Raw genomic sequence first — 17,545 nt, 5'->3', positions numbered from 1 at the left:
GATTAAATAAGTAAATTTTTGCGAGTCATCACATACTCTTTTAGAATCTACCCTCTTAGATAGGTTATTGCACGCTTAAATTCTGATGTTTGCATTTGTAAGTTAATAATTGCATTTCATTTTTAGGCCCACCCTAGCATACGAAAGGTCCCTTAGGTCATGTTTTCATTTCAAATTACATATTTAATTGTTTTGATAAATTGGTATCATGCATAAACCTTAAAGGGAATACTATTTAGGGAATCTCGTGTTAGGAATAAGCCATCTTGTTTTTCGAATATGTAGTCCAATGAGACTTGCACGTCTATACTTCTTGTACCGTCCAAAGGGGTAGTGCACGAGATAAGATAGGATCCGATCTTTTTGAAGATGACAGAGCAATTTTTGCACATTAGAACATGAGCATCTAACAATCATTTTTTGGCCATTTTATCAGAATTGGTAAAAAATCCCTTGCGTAAAGGACATTAAGTTGAAAAAATTCACAAATAAGTCCTCATTGTTAAGATGGTAAATATATTGAGACCAAATCTTGATTTTAGAAGACTCATAGACTAATGCATCACAATAAATTTTTTTTGAAACTACCAATGGGCAGACAATTCAATCAATTTTTTTGAATAAATCATCAATTTCATTCAATCCATTTAAACCGATTATTCATTTTTTTAGGGCAATATAATTCAATCAATTTGACCAATTTCATCCAATCCATTTTATCAATTCATTCATTTTTAGGACAATCTAATCAATTTTGAAATAAATCATCAATTTCATCCAACCCATTTTATCAATTTGTTCATTTTTAGGGTGATCCAGTCAATTTTAAATAAATCATCAATTTCATTCAATTCATTTGACCAGTTCACCCATATTTAGGATGATCTAGTCAATTTCAAATAAATTATCAATTTCATCCGATCCATTTGACCCGTTTATTCTCTTTTAGGATTTCGATCTAAGGTTCACTGATAAATTAGTCAAGACGTTGCAATCCTTTCAAGAATAGGCTCTTTCACACATCATTTTATGTGTTAATCAAGGTAATCAATCCATTTAAACTTTGTCCTCATTTTGTTAGGACAAATGTCTCTTGTCACTCCAATTGGTCAAAATTTTCAAGTTATTTTTCACTCGAATATCAATAAGTTGATCGGATTCATCAGGTATTGTATGTGCCTACCCTAGAGGATTGCATTCTCATGTTAGGTCTACCCTTGGCACAAAAATGGCTACCCCAATAAGACATGCATCCGAATTACTTTAATTTTTTACTAACTCCAGTCTTTATCTTTTTCTTTCTTTTTGTCAGCAGTTAATCAAGAGGAGAATTTAAATAGGATTTTTCCTAAATTTTCAGGTAATTATAAACATAGCTACACGAAGAAGCTCCATCATTACACGATCACGTAGCCAAGTTTTGAGAAATAGTGTAAACATGAATACACATCCTGAGTCATCCGATAGGTCTGCCATGACGCCAACATCCGACCTTGAAAATCTGAGAGCTCAATTGAGCGAAGTGTTAAAACAAAATCAATGAGTTAAGCATGGAGATAACCACACAACAGCGCGTGATTGATCAGTTGGTCAGCAATGTTCAGTATGATCCCTTACCTGCTAGTCAATCCACTTACTCATATCCATATCCATATTACCCAAATCCACGCTCTGTTTACCATACTACTATCAATCACCCTCGATTTCGGCCAAACTATGTAAACCCACTTATACTACCCGTCCCAATTTTTCAACCCAATCTTCAAACTAGATCTCACCCTCCTTATAATCCAAGACCTGTTCAATCAAACAACCAAACTTATCCTCTAAACAGTGAAATCTGAATCCCAACCATATCGAACATTTACCAACTTGGGCCGATCCATTGATCAATTGTACAAATAACTCAAAGCTGCAGGAAAAATTGGTGTTATACCTCCCAAGATCTATTCTAGAGGTATTCCCTCTGGCTATACCCTCAAGCCGTCTACGCTTATCATTCTGGAGCTCTTGGGCATCCCACCAATAATTGCAGGGTATTGAAACATAAAATACAGGATATGATCGAAGCAGGAGATATAGTGCTAAGGAAAATGGGAGAACAAGGACCGAGAATAATTACAATTCCCTTTTCCGAACACAAGGACACTTTTTAAGCATTTATCCCCAATGTGAAAATTTGAAAATCCCGAACTAGTGAGATCCCTCCCTCTTGAACGGAGTTTCGATAAACTTTGGGAATTGTCTTTGGTTAAAATCAATGAAAATCATTTATGCCTGTGTCTTGTGTTTAACTACGTTTTTGTAAATAGTCTTGAATCAAGTGACTTTTGAAGACATGTCTTGTTTAACAAGTAACATGCTATTAGGTTTGATCTTCATCTTGAAATCAATAAAATGTACAGTTTTCTATATACTGTGTTACTTACATCTTTTCAGATGATCAAGAATAAAATCCTCTGACCTTTTGGCTATCACTGTTCCGAAATTTAATGGTAGAAATCTCGATATCTCACGAATGTAAATTTGAATTTCAAAATGAAAAAGAGTAGTGAAGAGAAATTCGAAAATGTTTCAAAGAGACTTGAATGGTATAAAAAGAAATTCAAGCCAAATTGGGATCAAGTTTAAGGAAATAAAAATCAGTGGTCACTTGATAAGAAGCAGCTAAATGCAGCTTGTCATGATCAATATTATCAAAAGGATTGGCCCGTGCTTACCATAAAAGGCATAATTATTAAACCCGGCCCGGTGATCGAACCGGTCAAACCGATGGCCCAGTCATGAACCCGGGCCGGGTTACTAGTTAGGTCGGAGTTGCAAAGAACCCGCTTCGACCTGCTCAACTCGGACGGTTTAACCAGTGAACCGCTAGAACCGGCGGTTATTGATAAACCCGGTGGGTTTTGGCAAATTTTTTGAAGTTACCGTTTTACCTAATTCTTTTATTTTGACTATTCACACTACATGGGCATTATCGTCTTTTCGCTATGTTTTTAGCCAATTAGGAGAGAAAAAAATCAGAAAAATTGAAAAGGGAGGATTCGGCCATTCGGATTCAGTCGTCACTGGGAATTTAGGCATTTAGGGATTCCTTCTTCTTTGTTTCTCTGAGAAGTGAGAATGAATTGAGAACTTCTTCAGCATTTAGGAAGGAATTCGACAAGCAATTTTCAATTCCTTTTCAATTTTTCAGGGATTCGGCTTTCAATTTTTCTTTCCTTTGCTTTGCTAGTTGCTCTGAGAGTCTAAGGCAAGCAATTGGAAGTTTGGAGTTGCCACAGCCGTTGCCAGAATTCTTCCAAGAAGCTGCCGCTGCCACCGAAGTTGCCATTGAAGGCTTGAAGCTTTGTTGCCGCTCGTTGCAGCTAGGCACACACCACGGCACCTTGTAAGTTCGAAGTTCGGAGTTGCCGCAGCTGCTGCCAGAATTCTTCCAGGAAGCTGCTGCACTGCCACCGAAGCTGCCATTGAAGGCTTGAAGCTTTGTGCCGGTAAGCCAGTGAAGCCTTGCGGCTGGGCACACACACCACGGTACCTTGGAAGTTTGAAGTTGCCGCAGCCGCTGCCAGATTTCTTCCAGGAAGCTATCGTTGCCTCTGAAGCTGCCATTGAAGGCTTGAAGGTTTGTAAGCCAGTGAAGCCTTGAAGGTAAGAAATACTCCAGCAGTCCAGCTTTCTGCTCACGAATCTGCACACACCACGGCACCAAGTGCTAATCTGTTTCTCTCCAAGTTAGGAGTTTTGTACATCTAGTCATATATATGTATATAACGCTGCTGAGAAAGTGATGGAAAGACTGATTGCATAATGAGTGCATTATTCAGTTTGTTATGGTAGAAAGCTTGCACAATTTGGACCATGCGATAACCTCGTAAAGGCTGCCTAGATGATTTCTAAGACAATTTATTTGAGCTCCATTGAAGCTGCCAGCTCTTATGCAGTGATTTTGTTTATTCCTTTTCCCAGTTCTTAGACTAATTCCCTTCTGCATAGATTTTCAGTTCAAGTTCACTAACCTACTGATAAGTTGTATGTTTATCCCTGAAGCATGTATTGTGCAGTATTAGTTGTTCCATCATTCATAACTTGCTCGTACTCTGGCAGGTTGACAATTCTATATTGCAGTTTGGTATTTGTAGGACCTTTCCTTGCAGAGGCAGGAACTGTAACTAGAAAGTCTGATGATATTTACATTAGACGTAATTGTGGTGTTTGCCTTTTAATCGCAAATATATTTTTTCATTGTTCCCCTTCTATGTTTACTTTTATGCTAAGATTTCTTCTTGTCATATGCATGTCTTTTGTAGTATATTACAAGACCTTCCTCGATCCTATTTTGTAGAGCTCTATAAGCCCCTAAGTTCTCTTTCAAAGTCTAAAATGTGTACCACTGAGCTTATAGTATATCCCTGACAGCTTTTCAGTAATTTTTATAGTAATTTTCTGAAGTGGATCATTGTCCAAACTTTTCAGATATTTGTAATGGACTCTATTGGAGAAACACCATCTCAAACACCAAGTACAGAACCAACACCTAGTATATCAAATTCTCAAAATCAACCTCTAACAAGGGGAAAGACGGACCCTGCATGGTCTCACTGTAGAGAAGATTCTGTGTCTAACAAAAAAGTTAAGTGCTTGGTATGCATTCACTGTGAAAAAAGAATTCGAGGAGATGGCATCAATTGATTCAAGCAGCACCTTGCAGGTGTAAAAGGGGAGACAACACCTTGTCCAAAGGTTGATGAACAGATTAGATTTGAAATGCTAGAAAAGAAGCTTGAAAGAACGCTAAAGGGCAAGTGATTTATATGGTCAAGATCTAAGACGACATGAAGAGGAGGTATACATGGAAGATACAGAAGATATTCAAGAGATTCATCCGCCTCCCACTACTGAAGTTTCAAAAGGAAAAAAAGTTCTTCAACAGCACAAAAAAGGGAAAACAATAGGGACTTTTTTTATGCCAAGAGCTACTCCAGGAGGTCAACCATCCATCAAAAGTGTGATGCAAAGCAAAGAAGCTAAAGAGAAGGTTGACTTGGCAGTTGCGAAGTGGATGATTGATGCTTCCATCCCTTTCAATGCAGCAAACTCTGCATATTATCAAACAATGTTTGATGCTGCTTGTTCTTTTGGAGCTGGTTACAAAGCACCTAATTTCTATGACTTGCGTGGCTATTTATTGACAAAAAATGTTGAGCAAGTCAAGAATTTTGTTAATAGCTTTCGTACAACTTTGAAAGAAACTGGATGTACTATTATGGCTGATGGATGGACTGACCAACAAAGGAGAATTCTCATCAACTTTCTAGCTTATTGCCCTAGAGGAACTATTTTTTTGAAATCAGTTGACGCCTCGGATGCTTCGAAGACTGCAGAAATGTTGTATAAGCTATTTAGAGAAGTGGTTTTATTTGTTGGGATGGAAAATGTGGTACACTTCATTACTAACAATGCTGCCAATTATGTTGCTGCTGGAAGATTATTAGAAAGGGAATTTCCAACACTTTACTGGTCTCCATGTGCTGCTCATTGCCTAAATTTGATGTTGCATGATATGGGCAAGTTAGATGAGGTTAGTAAAGTGGTTGAACATGCTTCAAAAATAACAAAATATATTTATAATCATTGTTATCCGTTGCATTTGATGAGAAAATACACTGGTGGAAAAGAAATTATTCGGCCTGCTCCTACACGTTTTGCTACTAATTTCATTGCATTGCAAAGTATTTTAGTGCAAAAAGATGCTTTAAGAGCTATGGTGACTTCAAAAGAATGGACCTTTTCAGCATATGCTAAGGAGAGTAAAGCAAAAAAATTTGTGGATCTTGTGCTAGATTCTCTGTTTTGGAAGGAATGTGCTATAATCGTTCAATTAACTGAGCCTTTTGTTCGAGTTCTAAGAATTGTTGATAGTGATGAAAGGCCTGCTATGGGATACTTGTATGCTGCCATGCATAGAGCCAGAGAAGAGCTTTTGAGAAGATTCTCAAGAAAAAAGAAAACAGTTGATCCTTTCTTAAGAATAATTAATTCAAGATGGGATAGTCAGCTTCACAAAATCTTCATGCTGCCGGTTATTGGCTCAATCCTGCTTATCAATACAATTCTCTTGATTTGGAAAAGCATAGGCACACAACATCAGGACTTTTGGATGTGATTGAGAGATATTCCTATGCAAATCCTGATTTGATGAGTAATTTGACCGGAGAGATGAGATTATTTCGTAAAGCTGAAGGTGATTTTGGTAGAGTTTCTGCTATACGAGATCGTGATGTCATGCTTCTAGGTACCCAAAAATTAACTTCATTTTTATTGATGATTTGATTTTAATTGTAAAATACTATAATCTGACCTTTTTTTTTATTTATTGCAATAGATCAATGGTGGACATGTTATGGTAGCACTGCACCTAATTTGCAAAAACTAGCTATATGTGTTCTAAGCCAAACTTGTAGTGCTTCTGGCTGTGAAAGGAATTGGAGTTTATTTGAACATATCCACTCAAAGAAGAGAAATAGATTGGAGCATCAAAGACTAAACGATTTGGTTTATGTACTCTACAATTTAAGATTACAACAAAGGTAAACTACATTTTGCAATCTGATTTTTGTTTTAATATGATGACATTTGTTATTTAACTAGTTTTAATGTTTTGTATTATTAGAAATGCAAGGGGTAGAAATTATGATCCTATTGATTTTGAGGACTTCAGCGCCAATAAAACTTGGATTTTGGATGATGAACCTTCACAGTTAACTTCAGCTGAATTAGAAAGTTTTAGAAATGAAATAGCTACATTTGCTATCAGCCGACAAAGTGGTGAGTTATTCTATTTGAGCCATATGCTTGCTTATTCTTTTTTTTCATTTTTGGCTAAATATTATCTAAATTTAGTGAATGATTCGTTGATTTTTGTACTTATGTAGATGAAACTCTAAATTTGGATGATTTGGACACTAGAGATGAAGATGAGACCAATAATGAAGAGAATGTTGAAAGAAATGACCTTAATGCAGGCTGTGATGTAAATGAACTTGGTGGTACTGAATTTGGCAGAAGTTGGGACCATGGGCATGAATTATGGAGTGAACTGCTCAAGTGATAATTGTGGTGTTGTTTATGTTTATGACTTTATGTTTGGTTGTATTGAATTGGTCGTTTATGACTTATGTTTCATGGTTTGATACTTAGATTTATCATTATATTTGTGTGTAATTTACTGATTTTAGTTTGAATTCATGAATTGTGGATGGCATATGGTTATGGATTATGTGTGTGAAATGAACTATGAGGTATGAACTATGAACAGGTTATAACTTATTAAGTTTTAAGAATTTCTGTACTTATATTATAATTTTCATGTTTATTTAATTATATTATTTTTTTAATTATATATTGTGACCCGGCGGTTCAACCCGTGACCCACCGGTTGAACCACTGACCCGTCAACCCGGTCCTCTTGCCGGGTTGATGTCTAGGTTGGTTTTAATAACTATGATAAGGGTCAAATCGTGACTATTCAGACGGTGAGACAAAGCGTTGAGGTAGTTTTTGTTGGTGCAAGATGAGGCCAAAAGAAGATTTTGCCCCAAATTGGCAAGATTCTTTTATTGTCAAAAAAGGTATTCCCTGGTGGAGCACCTGTTCTAGTAAAAATGGATAGACAAGTTTTCCCTCAACCAATCAATTCAGATATGTGTAAGAAATTGTTCATCTGACAAATGGAAGTTTCCTTTCAGGGTTAATGCGAGGAATGGAATGAAAGTCAGGCCTTCTTCCTTTCCAATTAAACATTCTATTCCTAGTTATCCCTTTTGAACGTTCAGAATAAATTATTTTGTTTGGCAACCCCTGAGGATCGCAAACCCCACACTGGGGCAAGTTTGAGTTGAAAAAAAGAGGAAAGAAAAGTGTCAAGAGGTGAAAAGTGATAGAGGAACAAAAGGAAAGAAAATTAAAGGAAAAAATCTCGATTAAAAAATAAATTGAGGCAAATTTTAAAAATTTCAAAAGATGAATGGAATGACAGAAGACCAAAAAACCAAAAAAAAAAAAAGGAAAATGAAAGAAAAGAGAACTTCAGTTGAGAACAAACTAGGGTAAGTTTTGATTTAACCCTAAAATAGGGTTGGTGCAACAATGCGATCTCAGATGATTTAAACACTTATAGAACCTGTTTTCAAGTTTTAACCTTTTTTTAGCACCTCACTTGACCACATTACAAAAAAACTGAAAGTCCTGACTTCCATTCTTTGTATCACCTCTTACAGGAGATTTTCTAATCAAATGGCAAACGATGTCAATACACCCTCACCAATTTTGCAAGGAAAGGATTGTCGCATTGATGCCACCATTTCTTAAAATATATTCTGAGTTGATAAAGGTTATCGGCAGGATTGGTTCATTAGTAAAAACCTGAAAAGGGTACCTTTGAAAAGAAAAAAAAAGAAAGAAAAGAAAAGAAGAATAAAAAGAAAAGGGAAAAAAGATAAATGAAAAATGAAAATAAAAGAAAAAGAAAATAAAAAAGTGGGGATGGCCTTAGCAAAAACTCGAAAAGGCGCTAAGGTAGGGTTTTATGAGAAAAAGTGAGCTTGGATTTGAAGGGCTGGTGATTCGGTTCATTTGGATTCCTTTTCACATTGTGATTTTTCTACCGGCATTGAATTCCCTACGGACGATATCCAAAGGGTCAAACGAGACAATTTGTTAGAGGCCAAAGTATTTTGGTCATCAAACATAAATTGTTGAGTTTGTGATTCATTTCTCTAAGATCATTTTTCCTTCAATATAAGTTGATGGTTATTTTTGATATTACATTGACTTTTATCAGTTTGTATCAAAGAAAATTTTTAGGTGTTGCATGGTTTCATTTGTTTCATTGGATTTTATCAAATAACAATTTTCACGATTTATCAAAAGTGCATATGTATAAATTTTCATGTTGAGCTAGCATTGGAAGCTAAGGCAGCTTGGATGGGGTTTGCGGTACAAGGTTGGGTTTTGCAGCATCGATGGCAAAACATCAAAATACTCATGTTTATACTTTTTTTGAAAGTTAGACGGGTCGAATGGTGGTGGCATTATTTGTTCTTTCTCTTGCAGGTCCCTACCTGTTTCAAATAACAAAACTCGGGCAAATTTTTTATATAATTGTGGAATGTCGCCCAAGAATTGAATATTCATAGTTCAGACCGAGAAAGAGATGTGAATCAAAGTCTTAAGGAGGAGCAACGATGCCATAATGCAAAGCGAATGATCGGTTGCACAATGATTGGTTGAAACAGGGACAAATTTTTTGAAAAGATTCTCCCGGTGAGTATTCAAAAACTTTTTCATGCACTAATGCTTCCTTCTTGGCAATTTAATTTCCTGTTGGTGAGTATCAGCGTCCGCCGCACACCCTTTCTATCCCCCTTCTTGACAAATCAAATTTAATTTCTTGTTGGTGAGTCTACGTGTCTTCCGCGCACCCTTCTGTCTCCCTTCTTGGCAATTTAATTTCCTGTTAGTGAGTCTTAGCGTCCGCCGCGTACCCTTCTACCTCCTGACGGGTATTTTACATACGTGCAAGTTAAAAAATACCGAATTACACCCGTTCACTGCAAGTATACAGATCAACTAGTAGTTTAGGGTATATATCGGGTCGATCCCACAGGGAAGAGTGAACAATTACCGGTATTACTAAAGTTTCTTTATTATTTAGACTATCAATTAATGATAAGAAATTTAACCTACTGCACTTATACAAGAAATTAACAAATAAAAGCTCCTTAGGTTGTGGTATCCCTAACTACTCATGCAAGTGTTATATTTGGATCATTGAATACTACATCTAGGCTAATTATGGTGTAATTTCCTTATGCATTTGAATCCTACTTTCGTAGTGAATCAATTATACTTATAACTAATCCATACCTATTCTCATGGTTATGAAATTAGCTACAAGTTTATTTCTTCAGTGAAATTACATGAAATGAATCACTAAAAACCACATAGGTGCACCTCTACTTTCGTGAGTGTACTCCCTATGTTTAGCACTTCTTGAACTAATGTTAAATCTCAATTTTCATTGCAGAAATAACACCTTAGATAATCAGAATTAATGGTACCAGATTAATCATGATTTCAAGAGCCAAAGTGCTAAATAACTTGCTCAAATACTAGCAATCAAATAGCCAAATAATAAACACTAACAATCATAGGAAGTTCAACCAAACCCAAGGTATAAACTTTAAAAACACATATTAAATATAAAATCCAGAACTTGTATATTAGCTAAACTTGGAATCAAATACAAAAGATAAAGAGTTGGAAAGGAATGTAACCCATGTCACTTGAGCTCATCACCTTGCCTTCTTCATCTCCATTTTCATCCTAATCTAGATAATGTACAAGAGTGGATGAACTAACTAGCTAAACTATACTACACTAATCTAATACTAAGAGAATGGAAAAACTACATTTCTGCACTTCCAAGCTTCTCCCGTATGCTCTGCATGTCCTGGTTGCTCCCTATATAAACTGCTCCAAAAGCTCCTTTTCCATTGGTCCAAACTTGCTGCATTTGATTTCCAAATCTGAAATTGTTAAGATAGTCAATAGCCATTGTTTTTGACTTGAAAATATGCCAACTTTCTTGCCCTTTTGTCTTCTAAAGCATGTGCACCGAATTCTCTTGCAGATTGTAGCTGGAAAGTAGTCAGAACACAAGAGAATTGACTGAGCAAAATTGCAGAATTGCGGCCGGAAAACGCGCCTACACAAAACGCGGTTACAAGTCACGTTTTGTGTACTCGCGTATTCACTTTGTCCTTACTTCAGCTGCGATTTTCTCTATCATAAAGGCTGAACTGGATTTTTTGTAAAACACCAAAGTTGTAGCCCTTTGAGTTAGCTTTCCAATGCTTCAAGAATCATCCAAATCTGAGCTTTGTAGCCTGAGATATGATTGAAATACTAAACACTGGTCAGAGCTCTGTTTTCCACTTTGGACAGCTGAGTTGAATTTCGGTATTTCAACTTTTGGACTATGCAAACGGCTGAACTGGACTTTTATGTCTTCATACCAAATGTAGATATATCTCTTAGCTTCAAAATGGTACCAAGATCACCTTGATCCGATCTGTGTAGCTCCAGATATAGTCAAAATACCAAAACGTGTCAGAGTTGTCAAAACCTGACTTTTCTTGATTCAAATTGCATTTTTCCTTTTTACACTTCATATTTTATTTTCCCCACTTTAATCCATCTTCAATCATCCAAATATCTTCTCAATGCACTTCATTTGATGATTGAATCATTAAACCTACAAAATATGAAGTTTTTACCATAAAAATCCATAAAATGCAATGTTTAGCCATTTTAACATAAAATGTAGTTTTTTTTACCAAAACCTTAGTTATTTTAGTTATTAAACTAAATAATCAAACCAAAATTAACTAATAAAACACACTAAAAATACGTAAAATAAACCCTTGTCAAATACCCCCACACTTGAACCATTGCTTGTCCTCAAGCAATAAAAATACAAACCAACAATGATCCAAAATTTGAAAATAAATATATGTAGCATTTCAACTTCATTTTCTCAAAACAAAGTAAATAACCATTATGCAATTATTCAATTAAGTTCAAGTACTCATAATATCAAGTAAAGGAGAGCCAATTATACCATCATTATAACAAATTCAAATCGATTTTTCATCCTTACCTGATTTCACAAGCAAGCAACTCATATGGTCAATAATAATGCTTCCTAAACTCATGATCATCTTTTAATTCTGTTTAAAAAGATATTTATTAATATTACATATCTAAATATTACTTAAGACGTGAGAATGCCTTTTGACGCGAGGATCGACATTTTTAGATGAAGATCACCGGTTACTCAACACTTCACATACTCAAGTTGCTTTGCATACTCTTAATTCAAGTACCGTTTTACGCGAAAGTCGACATTTGTAGATGAAGACTCCCGGTTACTAAGTACAAGAATCATTGGAGTAGAAGAATTTTTATTTATTTTCTTTTTTCTTTTGTTTTTTGTTTTTCTCTTTTTCTTCATTTTTTTCATTTTTCATCATTTTTTTTCTTTTTTTTTTTTTAATAGCAAAGGGAATAATAATTTTCTAAAAAAATAATCATGAGAAGAGTATTGCACTTATTGACCATATTTATCACTTAACTTATAAAATCCAATAAAGAGAAGAAATTTCATCAAATATGCAAAAAAATATAGGCATAATTTTCTCCACTTTAAAAGATATACTTTCCTACAAATGCAAAAATTATAATCACTTAATAGTCATTTCCAAGTTAAATGAGAAAAGAAGTTTCCAAATCACATATATTTATCTCAAATGTAGAAGGAATTTGAACTACTAATGGTATGAAACTTGTTACCCCTTGGATAAAATTGAAAAAATATGAAACTTTTTGGGGCAAGTTTGCAATTTTGGACAAGATTTTAGAAAAATTTTGAATTTTAACACAAGTCCAATATTTGCAACTAATAATTCAATCACATACAATATATATAATCTCAATTCTCCCCCCACACTTAACATACACATTGTCCTCAATGTGTAAAAAGGAAAATCAAGATAAAGAAAGTAATACTCCCCTATGATGTGATTGAATATGAAGCTTCAAAATCCATTGTCCGTGTATCTCCAACGCTTCATGAGTTTCATTGGATAACCATTAGTGATGTAATCCTAAAAATGAAAAATAAGAAACAAAAGTGATAACAAAGGCTTAATAAAACAAAATGGCGATCCGTAATTTCAAACCTTTGTTTTCGTGATGTACCTATATACAATATACAATAAGCAACTCAAGGTACAAGAAAATATATGAGGAAAAGAAGAAAAAAGAGAATCAAGGAATCTGCATTTTTTTTTCTCCGAAAACGCGACTCATCAAAACGCGCCACCAAGCCGCGTTTTATGAAGTCGCGTTTCTTCACATATCTTGCAGGATCGAAAACGCGACTATGCTTAAAAACGCGACTTTGAGTCGCGTATTTGAAGTCGCATTTTTGGTTTCTGAACAGGCTGGAAAACGCGACTTTGTAGAAAACGCGACTTCCTGTCGCGTTTTGAAGTCGCGTTTTCTTCAGTATAGGCGCAGAATTTAAAACGCGATTATGGAAAACGCGATTCTAAGGCGCGTTTTCAGCCCAAGTGCGTTTTCTTCTGCGAAATTTTTGCAGAAAGCCAATTTTGAAAAATTACCATTTGTACCCCAATCACTCAAAATGCATCATAGATCATTTGTTTGCTAAAATTCTCAATGCATGCACATGTAAAATGATCAAAATATGCATTTTAACCCCTTGTAACGAATCAAAAACAACAATTACTCAAATTGAGGGGTTGAGTTCCTTGATCAAATTTCGCTTTTTTCACCTCATTTGGTCACTTTTGCTTCCATTTCCAATACCTACAAATGAAAAATAACAAAATAACTCAAACATATACTTTAAACATAAAATCACCCCAAAATAACATAAACTTAAACAAACATTGGGTTGCCTCCCAATAAGCGCTTCTTTAAAGTCAATAGCTTGACTATTTCACCTCATTTTTCAAGGAGGCTTAGTTAACGAATAATCCACCATTTTTGGTCGTGGTGGATCATTAAATGGTGACTTTATAGCAAAAGTCACATGATCTAATGATAGGAGAAATGGAATTGACTTACCTATCCCAAGTGTTTCATAAATATTACCTTGAATATGCACCACTTGAGAACTTACCAACGGGAATGCCATGAGAGTATCTTGGGCAGCAATACCCTTAGAACCTACACTTTCAATGCACTCCTCAAGAGGGGTGAAAAATGAGTCATTAAAACTCACCTCTTGAGGTTCAAAGTTAGTTCCAAAGATATTATCATGTGAAATAGACATTTGCTCATTGAAACACAATTGAGATTCATCATTTTCATCAAAATGCAATCCATTTTCACATACAACATTCCTACCATTCATGCTAGGATCATTTTGGAATTTATTAGAAGAAATAACCTCACACAATGCATTCAATTGCTCATTTATTCTGCCAAAGTGAGAAGTTAATTCATCTATTCTTTCCTCAATCCTATCAAAACGGTCAGAAGTCAGATTAGCTAATTTTTCTAAAGCTAACTCCCAAGATGGTTTAAAATCATTAGCTACTCTTTCTATTGCTAACTCCCAAGATGGTTTTGATTCATATTGGACACATTCAGGTTGGTAATCGTAAAAATATGAAGAATTACTATAAGTACATTGATTATCCCAACCATAAGCAGGAGAATTGATCCAATTAGCACTATATTGATCAAAACAGGGATTGTAATGCTCTAATTCATAATAATAATCCACATTTTGTGCTTGCATACATGTATTAGTAGCATGATAACCTCCACACAAGTCACAAATCACATGATAAGAATTAAAAGTATTAACATTCCTCCCTTGCTCAATTTCATGCATAATTGTGTCCATCATAACATCAAATTTTGCCTTTAAGCACCTTAAACCATCTTCAAAAGACATACCTTCAGTAATTTCTTGGTTACCTCTGTTGAAGGAGCTTTGCACTAGGTAACCATCCATTGCCAATCTTTCATTTCTCAAGCTTTGTCCTCCAAATTGATCTATCCTCCTCATCACCTAAAATTGCTTTTAAACAACTTAAGAGCAAAATTAGTAAGAAGAATAGGTGATAAAATGCATACACACAGAAAATACTAAAATGACAGAAAATAACATTCACACAATAACTAATAAAATGTCTAAACTAATAAAGTTACTCTTCACACCGATATTGCCAAATCTTCCCCGGCAACGGCGCCAAAAACTTGACGGGTATTTTACATACGTGCAAGCTAAAAAATACCGAATTACACCCGTTCACTGCAAGTATACAGATCAACTAGTAGTTTAGGGTATATATCGGGTCGATCCCACAGGGAAGAGTGAACAATTACCGGTATTACTAAAGTTTCTTTATTATTTAGACTATCAATTAATGATAAGAAATTTAACCTACTGCACTTATACAAGAAATTAACAAATAAAAGCTCCTTAGGTTGTGGTATCCCTAACTACTCATGCAAGTGTTATATTTGGATCATTGAATACTACATCTAGGCTAATTATGGTGTAATTTCCTTATGCATTTGAATCCTACTTTCGTAGTGAATCAATTATACTTATAACTAATCCATACCTATTCTCATGGTTATGAAATTAGCTACAAGTTTATTTCTTCAGTGAAATTACATGAAATGAATCACTAAAAACCACATAGGTGCACCTCTACTTTCGTGAGTGTACTCCCTATGTTTAGCACTTCTTGAACTAATGTTAAATCTCAATTTTCATTGCAGAAATAACACCTTAGATAATCAGAATTAATGGTACCAGATTAATCATGATTTCAAGAGCCAAAGTGCTAAATAACTTGCTCAAATACTAGCAATCAAATAGCCAAATAATAAACACTAACAATCATAGGAAGTTCAACCAAACCCAAGGTATAAACTTTAAAAACACATATTAAATATAAAATCCAGAACTTGTATATTAGCTAAACTTGGAATCAAATACAAAAGATAAAGAGTTGGAAAGGAATGTAACCCATGTCACTTGAGCTCATCACCTTGCCTTCTTCATCTCCATTTTCATCCTAATCTAGATAATGTACAAGAGTGGATGAACTAACTAGCTAAACTATACTACACTAATCTAATACTAAGAGAATGGAAAAACTACATTTCTGCACTTCCAAGCTTCTCCCGTATGCTCTGCATGTCCTGGTTGCTCCCTATATAAACTGCTCCAAAAGCTCCTTTTCCATTGGTCCAAACTTGCTGCATTTGATTTCCAAATCTGAAATTGTTAAGATAGTCAATAGCCATTGTTTTTTACTTGAAAATATGCCAACTTTCTTGCCCTTTTGTCTTCTAAAGCATGTGCACCGAATTCTCTTGCAGATTATAGCTGGAAAGTAGTCAGAACACAAGAGAATTGACTGAGCAAAATTGCAGAATTGCGGCCGGAAAACGCGCCTACACAAAACGCGGTTACAAGTCACGTTTTGTGTACTCGCGTATTCACTTTGTCCTTACTTCAGCTGCGATTTTCTCTATCATAAAGGCTGAACTGGATTTTTTGTAAAACACCAACGTTGTAGCCCTTTGAGTTAGCTTTCCAATGCTTCAAGAATCATCCAAATCTGAGCTTTGTAGCCTGAGATATGATTGAAATACTAAACACTGGTCAGAGCTCTGTTTTCCACTTTGGACAGCTGAGTTGAATTTCGGTATTTCAACTTTTGGACTATGCAAACGGCTGAACTGGACTTTTATGTCTTCATACCAAATGTAGATATATCTCTTAGCTTCAAAATGGTACCAAGATCACCTTGATCCGATCTGTGTAGCTCCAGATATAGTCAAAATACCAAAACGTGTCAGAGTTGTCAAAACCTGACTTTTCTTGATTCAAATTGCATTTTTCCTTTTTACACTTCATATTTTATTTTCCCCACTTTAATCCATCTTCAATCATCCAAATATCTTCTCAATGCACTTCATTTGATGATTGAATCATTAAACCTACAAAATATGAAGTTTTTACCATAAAAATCCATAAAATGCAATGTTTAGCCATTTTAACATAAAATGTAGTTTTTTTTACCAAAACCTTAGTTATTTTAGTTATTAAACTAAATAATCAAACCAAAATTAACTAATAAAACACACTAAAAATACGTAAAATAAACCCTTGTCAAATACCCCCACACTTGAACCATTGCTTGTCCTCAAGCAATAAAAATACAAACCAACAATGATCCAAAATTTGAAAATAAATATATGTAGCATTTCAACTTCATTTTCTCAAAACAAAGTAAATAACCATTATGCAATTATTCAATTAAGTTCAAGTACTCATAATATCAAGTAAAGGAGAGCCAATTATACCATCATTATAACAAATTCAAATCGATTTTTCATCCTTACCTGATTTCACAAGCAAGCAACTCATATGGTCAATAATAATGCTTCCTAAACTCATGATCATCTTTTAATTCTGTTTAAAAAGATATTTATTAATATTACATATCTAAATATTACTTAAGACGTGAGAATGCCTTTTGACGCGAGGATCGACATTTTTAGATGAAGATCACCGGTTACTCAACACTTCACATACTCAAGTTGCTTTGCATACTCTTAATTCAAGTACCGTTTTACGCGAAAGTCGACATTTGTAGATGAAGACTCCCGGTTACTAAGTACAAGAATCATTGGAGTAGAAGAATTTTTATTTATTTTCTTTTTTCTTTTGTTTTTTGTTTTTCTCTTTTTCTTCATTTTTTTCATTTTTCATCATTTTTTTTCTTTTTTTTTTTTTAATAGCAAAGGGAATAATAATTTTCTAAAAAAATAATCATGAGAAGAGTATTGCACTTATTGACCATATTTATCACTTAACTTATAAAATCCAATAAAGAGAAGAAATTTCATCAAATATGCAAAA

The 17,545-nt window shown here is 34.7% G+C and overlaps 1 protein-coding gene across 1 annotated transcript; it reads left to right on the top strand.

The window, feature by feature from the left end:
- Nucleotides 1-4,852: 4,852 nt before the first annotated feature.
- On the top strand, nt 4,853-6,166 carry LOC113741029 (uncharacterized). The gene has a single exon (XM_072046642.1). The coding sequence runs from the start codon at nt 4,853-4,855 to the stop codon at nt 6,164-6,166; it is 1,314 nt and encodes a 437-aa protein (XP_071902743.1).
- Nucleotides 6,167-17,545: the final 11,379 nt, after the last annotated feature.

Source organism: Coffea arabica, chromosome 4e, assembly GCF_036785885.1.
Source record: "Coffea arabica cultivar ET-39 chromosome 4e, Coffea Arabica ET-39 HiFi, whole genome shotgun sequence".
NCBI classification, from domain to species: Eukaryota; Viridiplantae; Streptophyta; class Magnoliopsida; order Gentianales; family Rubiaceae; genus Coffea; species Coffea arabica.
This window is presented reverse-complemented; position numbering and strand designations above follow the sequence as displayed.

What these genes read in the sequence shown, in the direction of transcription:
- LOC113741029 (XM_072046642.1), top strand. Translation starts at nt 4,853, where the DNA reads ATGGAAGATACAGAAGATATTCAAGAGATTCATCCGCCTCCCACTACT.